This window comes from Acanthochromis polyacanthus, chromosome 13, assembly GCF_021347895.1.
Source record: "Acanthochromis polyacanthus isolate Apoly-LR-REF ecotype Palm Island chromosome 13, KAUST_Apoly_ChrSc, whole genome shotgun sequence".
NCBI lineage: Eukaryota > Metazoa > Chordata > Actinopteri > Pomacentridae > Acanthochromis > Acanthochromis polyacanthus.
In genome coordinates, this window is record NC_067125.1 from 34618358 (window position 1) to 34635942 (window position 17585).

The 17585-nt window shown below is 40.4% G+C and overlaps 1 protein-coding gene across 1 annotated transcript in view; it reads left to right on the forward strand.

Annotated features, from left to right (window-relative positions):
• The window catches only part of schip1 (schwannomin interacting protein 1), a 220042-nt gene that overhangs the window by 61250 nt on the left and 141207 nt on the right, over nt 1–17585 (forward strand). The window contains 3 exon segments of the mRNA XM_051957471.1: nt 2162–2226; nt 2742–2813; nt 3385–3520. Of these exon segments, the coding sequence (XP_051813431.1) occupies nt 2162–2226; nt 2742–2813; nt 3385–3520 (273 nt within the window).

Consider the following 17585-nt stretch of genomic DNA (forward strand, 5'->3'; position numbering starts at 1 on the left):
TATTTGTTCAGATTTTGTGATTGAAGTATCAGAAGCTATAAGGCATTACCTGCTGCAGGAGTCACTTTGCACCACTTATAATTATCATCTACTTGTTTGAAAGAAATGCTAAATATGGAGCTAAGTGGAGAGAAAATGATACTTTTAGTTGAGCTGTTGATACTGAATCAAGGACAGAAATGGAGCAGATTCTTTGTGTAACGTTATGCTCATGTGCTACTGGTTTTACAACTCCATATATGAATGTGTGTCCATGTGCAAATCTGCATAATGTGTGTCTGTGCGTCTGTTTGCTTGTGTGCTGGAGTGTGTCCATGCGTGTGCTTATTTCTAAGGTTGACTAATAGTTTGTCTGGCCCAGCCTGTGACAGGGCCATCAGTAACTCTAAGGGGAAATTGAAATGATCGGCTCATTCAGTCTCCCAGCAACTCCATTACCCCGAACCTCACAATCAAACACACTCACAGACAGACATCCCTCCTCCTCATTTATACTCGCCTTATCTCTCCATCAGTGTCACTTGCTCTTTTCCTTGTCTGTTATCTATTTCGCCTAACTTCCCTCTACATCTCAGAGACTTTAAGATATTTGAATGTCTTCTAAGTTCTGTCCTCTTCCTTTATTTCACTTCCTTTTTATCCTGTCTGGCTGTCTGTCTCCAAATTCTTAAATGACACTTTTTAAAAGTCTGTCATAAAGTGTTTGATTGGATATGTGTGGGTGACACTGATGGACTGCATTTGAGAAAAAAAAAAAAAAAAAAAACTCTATTTGCCCAGAAAAGCATTTAGACGGATTTGGGAAGGCTGATTTGACACTGACTCTCACAGCAAAAAGAAAGTTTAGGGAGGTTTCGGGTTGTGCAGAATCCATAGTCGAGCTGCAGTTATTCTTTCACCGATCCGCTTTTCATGAGAGACGAATTGAGAGGGAAAGACAAACAGAAAGGGATGAAAAAAAAACTCCTTGAAGCAATCATTGATCACCAGTCAAAGTCCTTGATTCTGTCTAATGAGCTGCTTGTTCCTTCTGGGAGGCAGAGTAATGAGAAAAACAACACTGGCTGCTGCGCTGAGTAAAGGCAAACAGCCAAACAAGATATTTTTATGATACTGAAGTGTTTCAGCAGCAACTCTGTATTTAGTTGAAAATTCTGTAGAACAGTTTCATTGAGTATATTTAAACTGTATATGTACTCGGCTACACTGAAAAGGGACACGTTTTCCAAGACTCTTTCATAGTTATTACGTGGGAAGCATATAGATCACTGTGTAATGAATATTAAACACCTCAGACTGAAAAACCAAGTGCAGGCATTTGTCTTAATGCAGTAGTAGATCTCATAGATGTAATACATTTCTTTAAGCTTACAAGCCAGTCTGCCATCTAATAGAAGCAATATATTCTTTCATGCCTAAATCATTATACTGTAATGGATCAAAGTAAGAGAAAATCAAGTAAAAGTGAAGAATTCTGCCTGTTTGACTGTAAAAACGAACTCATAGTCGCACACAAATCTACCGTGCTGATGCTTGGAGATGCTCAGTGGCCTGATGTGACCCTCTTGGCTCATCAGGAAGAACTGCTCCACTTAAACTTTGTTGCTCCTTTGTAATTGAATTAGTCTGCTCAATTATGTAGAGGCAGGCCTGTCCTCATTACGCAGCACTATTAAAACGCAAGAATGGAGCCAAAGGGAGGAGAGCTAAAAGTCATTTTCGTGAAAGTGTAAAGTTTCCCTGCTCTAATCTCCGACATGGCTGCCACATCTGTACGAGTATGCCATCGCTACATGAATGATGTCCCTCTGTACCGTCTCTGCTCTACCTCGCTCTCTCTCTCTGTGCTTCTGGGCCGAACGGCTAGAAAAATGCGAAGTCAGCAGATTTGGGCAACTTCTTCCAAAGCTTACTTTACTAACTTCACACGAAAACATCAAACCGAGCCAAAAATGCTGCCAAACCGCTTGCTTGAGGGGTCCCTGAGCTCAGCACAATGATCTGACACACATCCGCTTAAACATGCGCGCACACACGAACTGCAGGGATTCCCTCCCCTATCCTGTGTCTGCAGCAAACCCACATATCTGAGATGTTCACTGCTTTCTTATTTCTAATTGCATGACTCTGAGTTCGTCCCTCTTGTCTCCCTCTCACACAGGATCAACGGAAGAGCCTCCAGAGTGGCTACAAGCATGTCAATGACGAAGGTTTCCAGCTGCAGAGGTGGGTTTCTCTCGGTAATTAGCACAGATTTAGCAGTCTTTACTCTTAAAGGTTTTTTTTTTTAAATTATGAGTCTCAAATGTCAGATTTTGTTCAGGCATGTTCAGATAGGGAAGAGAACCTAAAATTCTGGACTGAAAGTGGACAAAAATGAAGCTGTCAAGCCAATTTCATTAAATTATCTTGAATTTATGCATAAATATAAATGTAAATCATGCACAATATTAAGTTAGTGCAATTTCCAACTTTTCCAAACAACATTTTTGCAACTTAAACCATTGATCTAAATCAGCACATGGGAATTCTTTTTATCTTGCAACCAAGCATTTGATGAAATATTTAGAATTACTTTTGAGAGTGTACTTTTGGGCTACTGCAAAAGCCCATTTCTCTGCAGATGGGACTAAGCCATTGCTGTTTAATTACTGATGACCCAGATAGCACCAGTAAGTGTGTGTTTGTGTTTGTGTCCTTTGAATGTCCCCTAACCCTTATTCCCCTTCTCTCCTGCTCAGTAATCATCTGACTATGGACCTTGACAACAACATTCATTTCAACCTGCCACCTGTTGAGAACAAGGTGTTGATGTGAGTATACTGTATTTTTTATCTTTCTATTATCTATTAATGATTATGATTCTTGCTCCTGTTCTTAGTCACTAGTTCCCAACCTGAGGGTCAAGACCCCTCCACAGTGTCAGAATATAAAGCTGACACACCAAAACTGTGTCTATTACTAAAAATTGTATAAATGTTTGTTTTTTTTTCCATCCCTATCTTTTGTCCTCTATAAAGTCACTGATATGAAGCAGTCTAAGGTCATAATGGTATATTTTGAAACTCCTCGACATACTGTTTGTGCGGTAATGGGGGTTCCCAAGTGTGTATTGCTGAATTTTAGGTATCACTCAGCCAAAAAGGTAGCAACAGCTGCTTCAGTTTGCATTACACTATGAAAGTGTTGAGATTGGATCTGTGTGAAAATATACTGCATGGATTTTCGTAACTGATTCAGTTTTTAGATTGACTAAATCTAAGTAAGTGAGCTTACCCGTGTTGATGTACCAGCTCAGAAATGCAGCAACCACACTTATACAATCCCGAATCATCATCAATACCTGTTTTATTGTGTATGTTGTCTCTTCATCACCACATGTAGTATTCAGCGGGCCTGGCGTGACTTCCTTCAGAGACAGGAAGTGGAGAAGAGGAGCCCCTCCCCGCCCTCCCTCTCATCCTCTGACAAGATGAGCATGTCGATCAGCATGATGACCCTGTCAGATGGCAGCACCCCAGTAAGTCATGCCCATGTCAGACATATTCTCCACTACAGATTTGGGGCATTCAGGCGACATGACAGCATGTGACATGTGGGACGGTTTTCGTGGAGGCTGAGTGTCGGTGGATGCGTGTCATGTTGCTCACATGGACACATGTCGGCTTTTGCAGTTGTTCTTCTCTGTGTGTTACAGCTATGTAGCCAAGGCTTTGCATGTGCAAACTTGTAATATATGTGTGTAGCATATAAAGTGGCTACAAATCATCTAAACTCTTTGGAATGACCTGGTTTTCTGCATTAACGTGTCGGAAAAATGTTACCTGAGCTTTAATCTCACTTAGCTGGACACTTCTGCATAACAAAACAGTGACAGAAGTGCTGTTTCGGTGGAACATTTGCACGCAGGAAGGTGTGAACTAAGATTAAAATGGTTAATGAACTGAAAAAAAATATCAGGGCTGCATTATTGCCCGATCCTCTGCAAAACCTTTAGTTTTCAGTGTGGCAGATTACTACCTACCACAGGTTGTTGTTGTTATTTCCCATTGTGAAGTGTTGGCAAATGGTAAAAGGCAGATAATGGAAGGGGAGGAGAAAGCCATGTAAAATACACAGCCAATGGCAAGTTTATATACCCACAGTCTACATATCAGACCTGCACAACATTCAGGAGGAAATTTGGACCATTTTTCCCTTTCAGAACTATTGAAGCTCAGTCATATTTCCAGTAAATCCTGGTGGAACAGCTCTCTTGTAGTCTTTCTACATTATCTGTAACGTAGGTCTGGTCGCTGAATGGGCCTCTCCAAAGGGTGGACTTTCTTTGTTTAAAGTTTTTCTGTCATACATTGTACCCCTTGATCACCTGACTTTTACTGAGCTTCAGCAGATGGAAACCCACCTTGGCACTACACTGTAGGACACCTTGATAAACTAGGGAATTAACTTTCCCCTCAATGATGGTGAGCTGTCTCGGCACAGAAGCAACCCCAAGTCACAATGCTCCCTCCTCTGTGCTTCACCTTTGAATGAATGCCATATGCAGTGGAGTGTGCTCTGCTCAAACAGGTCAACGATAGTTTCATCAGTCCTACAATCTACATTTTTCCAGTGTTGCTCAGTGTTCAGGTGCGGTTATCATGTGTGAGGTGTGCAGCTGTTTCGTCACACCTGTTTGATGACTCATAGACAGAGATGTTAACAAGCTCTAGTGGCTCCTTTAAGCCTTTAGGTATAACTGTTGGGTTCTGTTTTACCTCCTTTATCATTCCATGTTGTGCTTTCGGTGTTATTTTCGCTGGGCACCCACTTCTAGAAAGAGCAGCCCGAGTACTAAATCACTGTGGTTACTCTAGAATGCTTTCCAGCTTTATGCAAATCAGCCATTCTTGATCATAAGTCTTTTCTGTAGGGCATCAGCAGATGTTTCTTCTAAGTTGGAAACTCAGAGTGTTTGTTTTAGTAGCTTCAACCCACACACAGAGCCTTATTTGCTTATAACATTCCATTTTTTTTAACTCCTGACTGTGGCTCACATACTTTTTCCAATCAACAGTGTGAATGTTTAAATGATATTCAGTGTAGATGTGAACAATGCAGTGAATTATGTGTTTTTAGTTTTTTGTCTCCATAACTGTAACTTAGACATAAAATCTAATTTTTTTGTAAGATAAATTTATCTATGAATGCTGATAATTCCTAAATAACTCACTTACTTTTTCTTGCAACTGTACTAACATGTTAGAGTTGGCCTGTTAGACGTTATTTGCTGCCTTGTGGAGAGAATACCAAATGCTGCATATTGTCCCATTTCTGTCCAGAAGGGGGCAGTATCTCTTAGATAATTTCTATTCTGTGCAAACTCACGGCCTGCCTCCTCCAAAGAGTAAATATACAAGGATGTGGTCTCACATACACGCACATTCTCTCACAGCAAGAGCACACTAAGAATTGAAATCTGTGCAACAGCCATTCTCATTCTGCACATCTTTCCATCTTCCATCTAACCAGACCACAGTAAATCCCCGGGATTTTCTCTACTGCGTCTGTTGTGGTCATTATAATTCTATACTGCCTTCGTCTGCAGCCTTCTGGCTGAATAGCAAGTGTGTGTACACTTCTCTACTAATCTCTGAGCCTGAAGTCAACAGGCAGGTTAAATCTCAGAGACGGCTGGGAGAGTTCTGTGTATGAGCACATTTAGGTGGTACTTGTCCACTCGGTCGCTACAGAGAAAAGCTTTTACACTGAAGAAGACTGTTTGATTTGGATTCTTGTGGATAAAAGGAGGTCAGATGGATTATGAGTGAAGAGAATTCAGAGTGGTGAGCAGCAGGAATAAATGCATGCTGTCTGCAGAGCCGGCAGGTAACACATAACGTGCAGCTGGTGGTGAGCATTCAGGCCAGGAAGGCTGCGGATAAACTCATCATGCGTTGTTTAGCTTTATACACACACTTACAGCAAACACACACACACAGATAACAGACACTGGTTTTGTTTGAGATCCTTCGGGATGACAGGGAAATGCTTAGCTCAGTGACTTCGACCTGCTGACAAGGGCAGATGATCATCAGTGAGAGAAAGAGAGAGCCAGAGAGGGAGAGAGTCTGTCTGCATTACGACCTTAAGGTCAAGGGAGATAGAAGAGGAAAGGAAGATGAAAAACAGACATTGGTTCACAGGTTGAATGTGCTGATGCTGTAGATCTGCTCTCCTCTGTTAGAAAATAGAGGCTCAACTTCTCTCATATGATTTCATAGCTTCAAAAAAATCTGATTGATTGCAATAGTCCGGCAGTATTTTGCTATATTATCTTAACACTGTCTGGTTTCACACACTTTCCTCCGTCTGTCTATTTCTGCCTGTGTTTTGGGTTGTATTTCTTTACAGTAATGCTTTTGCTGGATGTGACAGCTCCACCCTGTTTGAATTTCCAACAGTTTCATTTCTGTTGACCCAGCAATATATTTTCAACGTGTGTCTGTACATTCATAGATACACACACACCACACAGGCACACACAGGCACACAAGGGATGAAGTCATATTTTCTTGAGGCACAGTGATGTGGAAGCCGTCTCTAAAGTGATTGAATTTCTAACCTTTGTGACTATAACATCAGTCTTTGACAAAACCTTGCTGCTTGACACTGCTCCATGTGTGCGGGCATGAAACCACGTCCTTGTACGTATATTTTTTTTCACATTCTCATGCGTTTTCAGGAGGGATGACTGTACTGTTCTCGGCAGAAAGACACAGTTGACATGCAACTCTTTATTGTGTAAATGATCTTGCACACTGTAACTTAGCTCCCTCATTGCCATGGCAATCCTGCAAAATAGAGCAGCTCTGGATATCTCTCTTTATGATCGATCCCTCCGCTCTATAGCAACACCATAGAGGGAGACAGAAATTATAGGTTTCATTAAAGAGGGACCTAACAAAACTCTGGCTTTTTATGCTCAGATATGAATCAGCTGTCTGAATTTTATTGTTTCATAATACTGTACCGCGTCAACATGGCCAGCCGGACCACCTACACACACAAGAGTGAGGGCATGCACGCACCGACACATGCACACGGACACGCAGACCGCTGCAGCTTCAATTTTAGACTGTCGAGATGATAGATGTCTTTTTATAACTAGACATCAATCAGTACCGTTTGGGGACTGGCTGAAGTGTCTTTCCAGCAGGATTGCTGCTGAATTACTTGTGTAATGAGGATGAAAACAAACATCCATTGAAGAAGATCTAAAAATGTATCCAGGAAGTTTGTTTTATGAAGTTAAAAATGTCTAAATCCTAGATAATGCAGTCTATTTTTCAGTCTCGGTTCTTAGCTTATTGGTGGAGTGTATTATGAGTAATGGAGCTGTCCACTGCTTTGGTGCTGATGTAGATGATCTGTGATGTAGTAGCGGAGTTCCGACACTAGAGGGAGGTCCAGTATCATAATGGGTTTATTTATTTAATGAATTAATTTATTGTTTGTCTCTTTCTGGGGAGGTAACTATAGTCTTGCATTGGCAACTGTGTGTATCTGAATTTATCTGTTGTCTTTGATATTCTGTTTAAATGTATTTGTGCCTGATGGTGCTACAGAAATCCAACATCAGTGCATAAAACCAAAAAAAATAAACCATACTGTTGATTACCATGGCAGTGCAGCAAGAATAGTTCTACATGATGATGGCACAGAACATCTATTTACTTTGTAGATTTGTGTGAAATAGATATGTGTTTAAGTGAATATATGTATAAATGTGTGAATGTGTTAGCTGGTGAAGGGCACAGAGGGGCAAATTAGTCCATCTGGCCTGCAAAGGTGCAGTGAGACTGGGCAGAGGAGGTCAGCACCGTTCTCCCTGTCTGCCAGCTGTCATGCATCTCTGTCTCTTCCCTCTCCATCAGGGCTCTCTTAACATCTCCCTCCTCCTTTTTTTTTGTCTGTCATGTCACAGTTTATTTTTGCTTCCCCCTTTCATATGTAACATCTCTCTCTTTCTCCCAGCGTCTCCTTCTTCGCGGTTCTCCCCAGCCTCTCTGCATCTTTTCTTTGCTCTCTGTTTCTGTCTCTTTATCACTCCCTCACCCACCTACTGTTCTCTTGGCTTTATCAGGTCAGGCAGCTGCAGCAGCAGCAGCTGTGGAAGCCTGGTAGGGGAGATAAAGGAGGTTAGGTAAAGTTTAGGGGAACTTTCGTGGAGTTACTGTACATCTACTCTTTATGTACAGTGCAGGTACATAAAGCAGGAGTTGACTTCATAGCATTATCACGCTGCATATTTAGGTCTCCGGGTTAATGTCTGGGTCTTGCTTTGAGTTGTCCTGAAATAACCCACTGATGTTTCTGAGGCTGACTTAAATTCATCATTACACAAAGCATTAAAACTTCAGCAGATTACTGAGCCAGCAGCATGCACAGACTGTACCCAGTGTCAAAGGATTTAACCCCTCACATTCGTTTTACTCACATAATCCAGTGCAGAGTACAAATTGTTGCCCCGTCAGTGAGCCCGCATAATTTTTAATCCTCACGGTCTTTTCTATTCACTGCACAAGCCAACCTTTCAATACTATAGATGGTAGAAAGCAGCAAAGGTCATGCATTGTATCTCTGTGGTAGAATGCTTATTACGCTAAGACCCCAGCATTGATAGTGTGTGAATGGCTTCTCCTCAGACTCACTGCGCCACATAAAACTCGTAGTGGACCATTCATAGTTACATAGATAGCCAAATGCAAAGGTTTTTAGTCTTAGTAGTCTCAAAATTGTCGAGCTTTTCCCAAATTAAAGTCTGTATTGAATGTCCTCTGTGCTGAAAAACTAATCTCATAAAATGAATAAACCAGACACAAATACCTTTAATTAAAAGAAATAATAAACAACAAAGCAAATATAATATGGTAAATATGGTAGTAAAGCTGCACAGATCATTGTTATTGCGGCAGTTTTAGGTTCCACTTTCAGACCTACAGTCTTGTGTTGAGACAAATATGCAATGCAGCAATCACTTGGCCTGACAAGCAGTGACCAGTCCTTTGGTTATTGTTTGCAAATGGTCTCGAGGATAGTTTCCTTGGCACAAGGTCCTGCCTTGCAGCATACTTAACACTGTCTCAAGAACCACAAGATTACTCTTAATTATCACTGCCAGCAAAGTCAGCAGTCTGTCGTGTGCTGTCACCCATCCAAACATTGTCTTTTACCAGTAGCCTTTCCCACCTCCCCTCTACTGTGGACCAGAACATCCCTGCAATGATTTATGGTAATTATGCAAATGAAACATAAGGCTTTAGAAATTAATGCTAACCCCCACCGGTCTTTTCACCGCTGGAGGATGGGTGTAACTGGAGCCAATGCTTTTGCAATCCTGTTACTGTAATACCAGGGACAATGCAAAAAAAAAAAAACCCAGGTCAGGAGATTAAGGATTGCATTGAATTAGTTTAGGTTTATTGAAGCCTCATGGAGGCAGTTCACATGTTTTAATCTTTTTGCCTCATTCATTTGGTGCAAATTGATTGAAAAGGCTTCCTACGTGCGGGTTTATAGTCATTTCTTATTCCTGCAGAGTGATGCTGGGTCAGTAGGCTGGAGATTTCATTGACATAATCCGTCTTGTTATAATCTCTCGCCTAGATAAGATGTACTGTATGGCAGTGGTGCAGGTGTAGGTGTGCTGGGGCTTCACTGTGCCTGATGTGGGCTGGGCAGAGTGACAGCCCTGACAGGATGTAAGAAGACCTCTGTGACACACCAGCCAAGGTATTGATTGACAGAATCATTAGTGACCTCGCGCCGCTCCATCATCGCCTTATGTGGAGGCAGTCTCGCTCTAGATCTGGAGGCTACAGAATTTACCTTCACTGGGTTGCAAACTGATTTAAAAGAACATGAGCATTTTCTGTCTGTGTGCCACAGCTCTCAGTTTCTTTGTAAATGTTTTAACTACCCTGCAGACATGTGAAGGACATTCATGTGACTCTAATAATTATGTATTATGGAGATGGAGCCCTCAGTGTAATAATGCCTGATTGAGGGGGGGGGGGGCAGCGAGGTCTGACTCTGCTAATCACCTGCCAGCAGCATGTCAGGCTGAACATGGGCCCTTTCACACCAGGGACATGTCCTGACATACACTCTGAAGTGTGTAATACACATTATGGCGATATGACATGCTGGACGTGATGTGTTTGAATGTGATGTAGAGGATGGGCGGGGAGCTAAATGCACAGTGGGTTTTAATTAATCAAACCCAGGAGCGTGTCGTTTCACACATGAAGTACGTCAGAAGCAGTGTCAGTTCAACAACTGTGTTGTATTTCATTGCATATTTACACACTGCCTATGTAGATGTTTGCAGGACGGTTGTTTACTAATGATAACAGCCTCTGCTTCAGAGTGACGTCATGTTGCATTTGTATTATCTGCTAGAATCCACAGGAGGTCACTGTTCTGCTTTGCTGGGACACACTTGCAGGGAGGAGTCCAGTCCAGTAAAAACCCTCTATCAAAATGGATCTATTCTCTTCACTGGAGGGTATTCCTCTCCATCTTTATCGGGTATCAGTTACAATATCTATCTGGATGTAAAGCGTGATGTATGCAGTTTCAGAAAATCCAATCCAGAGCATTAAAACGGCAGAAACTCTAGATGTTGTGTGAAGGACACCCACAGTTTGTAAATGCCCCCCTTCTCCTTCTGTCTGATAATGCTCATCAAGGGCCTCTTCCTTTAAGATAATATCTCATTATCAACATATTTGTAATTAAAAAGAGAGGTGAGCTGCTTATTTCCATGGCTTATCTGCCTCCCCCCCTTCACTGTATCTCTTCTCCATCTTCCCTCCTTTGCCTTTTCTCCTTGAGCCTTTTAATTTCATGACACTTGAATTAAATATTAAAGTGTTTCAGGATGACGTCAGACTTGTGAAAAAGCTGCTGGGTTTTTCCAGCTTGCTTTCTATTTTAAATTTCCTCCTTTTTTTCAGTTTTTTCCAATTTCAGTCTGAACTTGCTTTATTGGCAGGGCGTGAATGCATTTGTGTTGCCAAAACATGCAGGAATGAAGACAGTAGACTGAGAAAATGATGATAATAATGAAATCTGATAATAATAAACATTGCCAGCTTTTGCTCTGTTAAGATTGTAAATCGTATTTCACTCCCACTTTTGAATTCTTGTGACTGCACTGACACTACAAAATAGATATGCATTACATGGTTGTATAAAAACTGAAGAGAAGAGTAACTTATTGTTTTGCATTTTTTCATTTTTCTCAGTGATAGTTGTATGTTTGTAGTCTGCAAACATCCAAACCAACAAATTTCTATAGTTAAGATATATTCACGTTGAGACATCGTAAAGAGACTAAATCTGTCAGCAAATTCTAAACATTTTTATTTCTCTTATTTGCTAGGACTTAAGCAGTTTGGTCTTTTTAACAATATTTTTGGAAGTTAATGATTGTATCAAACCTATGTAACCTGTACAAATGATGCAGAAAACATATTTCTGTAAGAATACACAAGATTGTAGATCTATGCAGAGAAGAACAGTGTTGTCGGTAACTGTAGGTTGCTCAGGTTCCTTTTAGTGATGACACACAAATCTCAATGACACATTGTGTGGTCCTGATTGGTTGATCTGCTTTGAAATGGAACACTGGAATTGAATTGGACACAATAATGTGAGTCAATGCAAGAAACAAAAACAACAACAACAAAATAGCCACATGAACCGTTCTGAATGGCTCCTGTTTACTTTCACTTAGATGTAGACACAGAAGGATGTTCCAGCCTTGAAAATAATCTGTTGATGTCCTTATTCTAAAATGGAATAAGACTAGACTGTTTAAATACGTTGTTTTGAAAAACTGAAGTACTGTATGTTGTTCTGTACTGCACTGTGAAGCTGTAATGGAAGATCAGTACGGGTTGCTTCTATGCTTCTTCTTTCTACTGTTTTGCTTTCTTTCCCTTTTGCTCATACCAAGAGCCTTTCAGTCTTTAATCCCTCAACCACCGCCACATTACCTCAATGTATCTCAATGATCTCTACTTGCTCAATAACCCAGACTTAATTGATCATTAATGTCTGATTGGGGACAGCGGTGATATGAAGAGCATCGGACTGCTACAATTACGGATCATCTTAGCTCTGGAATCTATTGATTGGGGCTTTGTGGAGGTAATCAAGGCCAGATTGGCCACATGGTGCTAAAGTGTCGTACTTTACTCTGAAGGAAGCTTCCATTCCGCAGCAGTAAGTGGATATTTCAGCTGATGTACCCAGATTCAATTTGCAAATGAAAGCTGATAAGCATGCATTTTTTGCATTAAAACAGTGAAGCAGGTCTTTGTGAGTGTAATAAATAGAGAATCATTTTAATGGTTTTTGAGAATGTATAGGAGGAGGATCATCAAACCAAGATATGAAATCCAGTCATTCCTTTTAACATATTTCTTTGCTTTTTTTTTTTTAGCTTTATTAGCAGTTTAATCAATTTGTGCAATTATGGTGGATATTTTGTAGCATGATTGTTTCTAGTCATACATCCAGTTTGTTTAAGATTGTAAAATATTATAAAGGAAAAAATCATTCAAAGAATGGTTATTAGCCATGATGGAAATATTCATAGACATGTACACTACCGGGCAAAAGTTTGGACATACCTTCTCATTTAATGTTTTTTCTTTATTTTCACGACTATTTACATTGTAGATTTTCACTGAATGCATCAAAACTATGACTGAACACTTATGGAATTATGTGGTAAACAAAAAAGTGTGGAAAAAAGTCAAAATGTATTTTATATTTTAGATTCTTCAAAATAACCAACCTTTGCTTTGAGGACTGCTTTGCACACTCTTGGCATTTTCTCCATGAGCTTCATGAGGTCATCAACTGAAATAGTTTTCCAACAGTCTTGAAGGAGTTTCCAGGGATGCTGTAGTATTAATCCAACATAAAAAATATAGGAACATTTGGACCAAAATAAATAAATTCCTTCAATCAGTACCACATAACTGGATTAAGTTTATCTAAAATAAGTTAGCAAGTCATTTTATTGTAACTAGTTTAAGGTAAGCGTTCTTAAAGTGTTTGAATGTGTGTGTGAATGGGTGAATGTGACGTATCTTGTAAAGCGCTTTGGGTACCTTGCAGGTATAGTAAAGCACTATATAAATACAGACCATTTACCATTTACCATTTACCAAAGTATATGAATCCTTTTTAAATGAGTATTCCTGCAAATTAAATGTAAAAAAAAATGACAACTTAAAGTTTTCAGTTTCTCCAAGTTAAGTATTTACTTTTTTTAAACATAACATGGAAAACTTGATTCTGTCACTTATTGTTCTTTCCTTTTCTTTACTCTCTAATCCCAATTGAGAAAATAACCGTTAAGTTGAAGCAGAAAAATACCATGAATTTTTTTCAAAAATTAAAATACCAGTTTGAAAGAACAAAGTGTAATTTCAAGTTGAAAGAATCCACATTTGCTGACTGCCAGCACCAAAGCTGTAAGATAAATTAACTCTATTTGAAACAGCACTGTTCTTCAACTGCAGCTCAAATATAGTTTTTAGAGTGCAGAACAGTGCAAAACTTTATATTTTTCACATCAGGTGCTACCTGTTTACAAATCTAACAGCAGAAAGTCTGCTATAGCTCATTAACTTTGCCAGTCCGAGACAGCATTGAGAGATCTCACCTGAATAGAAACAAGGCGAAAAACTGCCTCTTGTTCCTGAGTGCTGCCTTCTGGTGCTCATGATGAGAATGTTTTATTAATAAGAAGCTCATCAGTCTGCATGGTCTCACTCTCACACATAAGCCCATGTACATCTACAGTCCTATAGGAGAGAAAAGTATATCCCCATTCTTTTGTACATGGCACAATTCTGCATGTACTTTATACCTCAAGAGCTGCGAGATGTGTGAGTGTGTGTGCATGAGTGTGATTGTGAGTCCGGGTGCAAAGGAACAGCCTTCAGCACTGTTCATATCCAGCCTCATTTACCAGATTCCACTCCTCTATTATCAGCAGGATCATTATCCTCTCTCCTCCTTGCCCCAGCTGCCTCACTTCTACTGGGATTCAAGGTGGCACACTGAAACATCAACGCACACATCTGACTCGCAATCACCCACAATGCTTATTATTCCACAGTCTTTTCACATGTGAACCACAAAACCAAAAATAGTCAACTTACGAGAGGCTATACGTATGGGTGCAAAGTATTTTTTGCCACAGTATTCCTGTGGCAGTTTTTAAAAATGACAAAATGAGGTTAGTGTGGCTGTTTGTGTGTGCGTCTTCGCTCCTCATACCAGCAGTTTGCAGGCCACAGCGGAAGCGTACATCAGTGTGCACCGCTGTAGAAGACTATGAAGATGAATAGATAGACATCTAAGATGAGATTAAGGTTTCAACTCTGCTACCAGTAGAATTCCACTCACTCATTTTCTTTTTTTTTCAGGATCATGCATGGGTGAATATCACACTGTTGAGCATAATGGAATGCAGTTTAGATTGCACAGCAACGTCATATATATGTGCTCATGAAAGGACACATTTGTCTGTGTACGCAGACGGGGATAACAGGAAATGGAGCATTAACCATTCCCTGGCTGGATGTCACCATGATGATAATTACTTAGAAAAGATCAGTGAAGGGAGGAGAAGTAACCAAAAATTACGGAGCTCTTTTCCTAGATTTTGTTTGGCCTTTTCTTCATATGCTGCTCCTTTTTCCAGTTTTGTCAAAATGAAAGCTTTCTCCCACTCCATTTCTGTGATTTTCAATGCCTAGTCTGGACATATATTTATGAGAACTTCTGTATGTTGTTATTCAACTTGAACAATCCCACTGCTTATTCAGCCCTGTGAGATCCCACTAATAGTCACAGTGGGTGCTGAGGCGTGGAACGGTAGGTTACACTAAACCGACTCTGGAAATATAAAAGACAGCACGCATACCAGACATCAGTTGTTGTGTACGTGCCTGCATGCATTTGAGTGTGTATGTGCTCCCTCAGATGTGACCATCTAAGCTGTGATTTTTATTAAAATACTGAACATGCAGTCTGTTTGAGAAGGAGAGACAGGATGGGGATTTTGTTTCTCGGTTTATTGGTTTGGCATTTAGAGACTGGAGAAATCCTGGGGAGAAGAAGGGAGGGAAACGTATCGAACAGAAGGGAGATAAAAAGAGGGGAGAAAAAACCCATTCTCCTTCCCACTGAGTGGTCCGGTCTCCAGAGAGAAATAAACTGATTTGTGATTAATGAAAAGATGGAGAATAGGCTTCCTCCCCTTCTCTTTCTTTCTCTCCTCGTCCCTTTCTCTTGCTAACTTAACTCTCCCACCCAGAAAATCCATCTTGGTAATGACGTCTGCGTGTAGGGAATGATTAGGGAGCAGATAAAGAGAGAAATCAGCCAATGAAATGAAGACTAAAACATTTTACAGTGTTATCATCACACAACCGGTCTGCGCCTGTATGGAGATAATGTGTTATCAGTAAGTAAATACTTGACCTCTTGCAAAACCCAGAGTCTCATCTTTCTCTTGTGTAACTTTAACTCCACTTTTGCAACAAGTTAGCAGAAGTTTGGTCTCCAAGTTAGTCAAGAAATGAATGAGCTTTAAGGTAAGAATGAACTCAAAAGGCTCAGTAATTGATGCGGGCAGATGATGAGGCAGTACACACTGTAAATTTTGATTAAAAAAAAATAAATTAGAGAGAGCTTTAATGGAGGCACAAATGAAGGAAAAGAGGGATCCTGACTTGTATGGAGCTTGTTCATGCCTCATTAGCCCAGTAAACTGATTGAAACTGTGTTCCTTCTCAGCCCATCAAACAGCGCACATCCCTGTACTGCACTGATATTACAGGGCGTTGCTTCCAATCTCAATTTCCTTTAAGCGAGCTCTTTGGCAATAATTGGAAGGAAACACTCCTTAGACAGGAAGAAATCACTGGCAGAACCATGCTCAGGGAGGGCAGCTATCTGCCCCAACCAGTTTGAGTAAGGGTAAAGGGGAGAAAACAAGGATGACAGAGATATAACAGACAAATAAAACATTAGAGATCAATAAACACTCAGTAGGGTGGTGAGGTCAATAACTGTAGATCAGAAACTTGTAGCTCTGGACCCACAGATAACTGCAGAGAGATCAAAACTAAACTGCAGGAGAGGGAAAAATGCAAGGTTAGTGGCATCTAATAGTTATATCAGGGTCACCTGAGACAGCCCTAACTTTAAGCTTTATCAGAAAATAAAGTTTCAAAACTAATCTTAGAAAAGAAAAGGTGCCTGCCTCCCAAATCCAAACTGGGAGCAGATTCCACATCAGAGGAGCCTGATGGCTGAAGGCTCTGGGTCTGTTTTGTTTTTTGTTTTTTTTAAAACTCTTGGAACCACAAGTAAGCCTACACTCTGAGAGTAAAGTGTTATTTTGGGACAATATGGTGCAACAAGGTCTTTAGGATACAATAGTGTTTAGTCATTACAAGCGTGATATGTTCAAAGAAGGATTTTAAATTCTGTCTTTGATTTCACAGTGATCCAATGAAGTGAAGCTAATATACAAGACATATGTCTTTTCCTAGTCCCTGCCAGTATTCTGGCTGCAGCATTTTGGAAAAATTGGCCCCCTCTTGCTCCTTTATTCATCCAGTGAAGTACAGAATAGACAGCAGTAATAAGAGATGAAGGCAGTGGAGAAGGAAGTTCATTTTAAACTGTACTTACAGGGAATAAATGAGAAACAGGTGGCAGCTACAAAAGGTTAAAATTGTGAGTTGGAAGTATTGGAAGATGTGTAGAAATGGAATAGGAGTGAGAGATAGTATAATTAGGTACACCTAGAAGATCAGAAACCCCGGTGGAATGTTGCACCTGCCTGTCAGAAGGGCGACTTCAGAGCAACGGCGGCACAACGCTTCATTCACATGACATTTCTCAAAAAAACCAAACAGTTTTTCGTATTTCAAGAGTTGGGACAGGAGGATGGAGGCGTAAAAAGGAAAGCTGGTAATTAGAAAGCGAAGCAGCATTTCTCCTGAAAGGCAGGATGTTGAGAAGACAAGCTGTGATTTTACACATAGCGTCATGGAGTGTTAAGGTGAGCGGGTGAAAGAAAGTGCCATGCGGGGGTGAGGCAGTCGCTCAAGGGCTCCCTTAAGTGAAGGCACAAGAGAAGAAGAGACTTTGAAAAATTTAAACAAGGTAAAAAAAATGATACATAGAAATCTAAGGATAGTGGGTTTATGCATCTGTTTTCTAACTACTTGCAGAGAGTTGGGTCCTTGTAGAAAGTCGACACTGGGAGCCTCTAAAGGTCCTTCTCCTTCCCACCAGTAGCTCTGGGGGAAACCATTGCTTGTTTTCCAGTGGTCTCCTCCCAGCACATCTTGGTCAGAATACCTCAGAATGAAATCAACAAATATGATTCCTCTCCATGATGATTTCCAAGCTCCTCACTTAGCAAACCCATCTCCTAGACATGAATTTATCTACAACTAACCTGTGACAGCAAAGTAGCTTTCAAAGTAAATGTA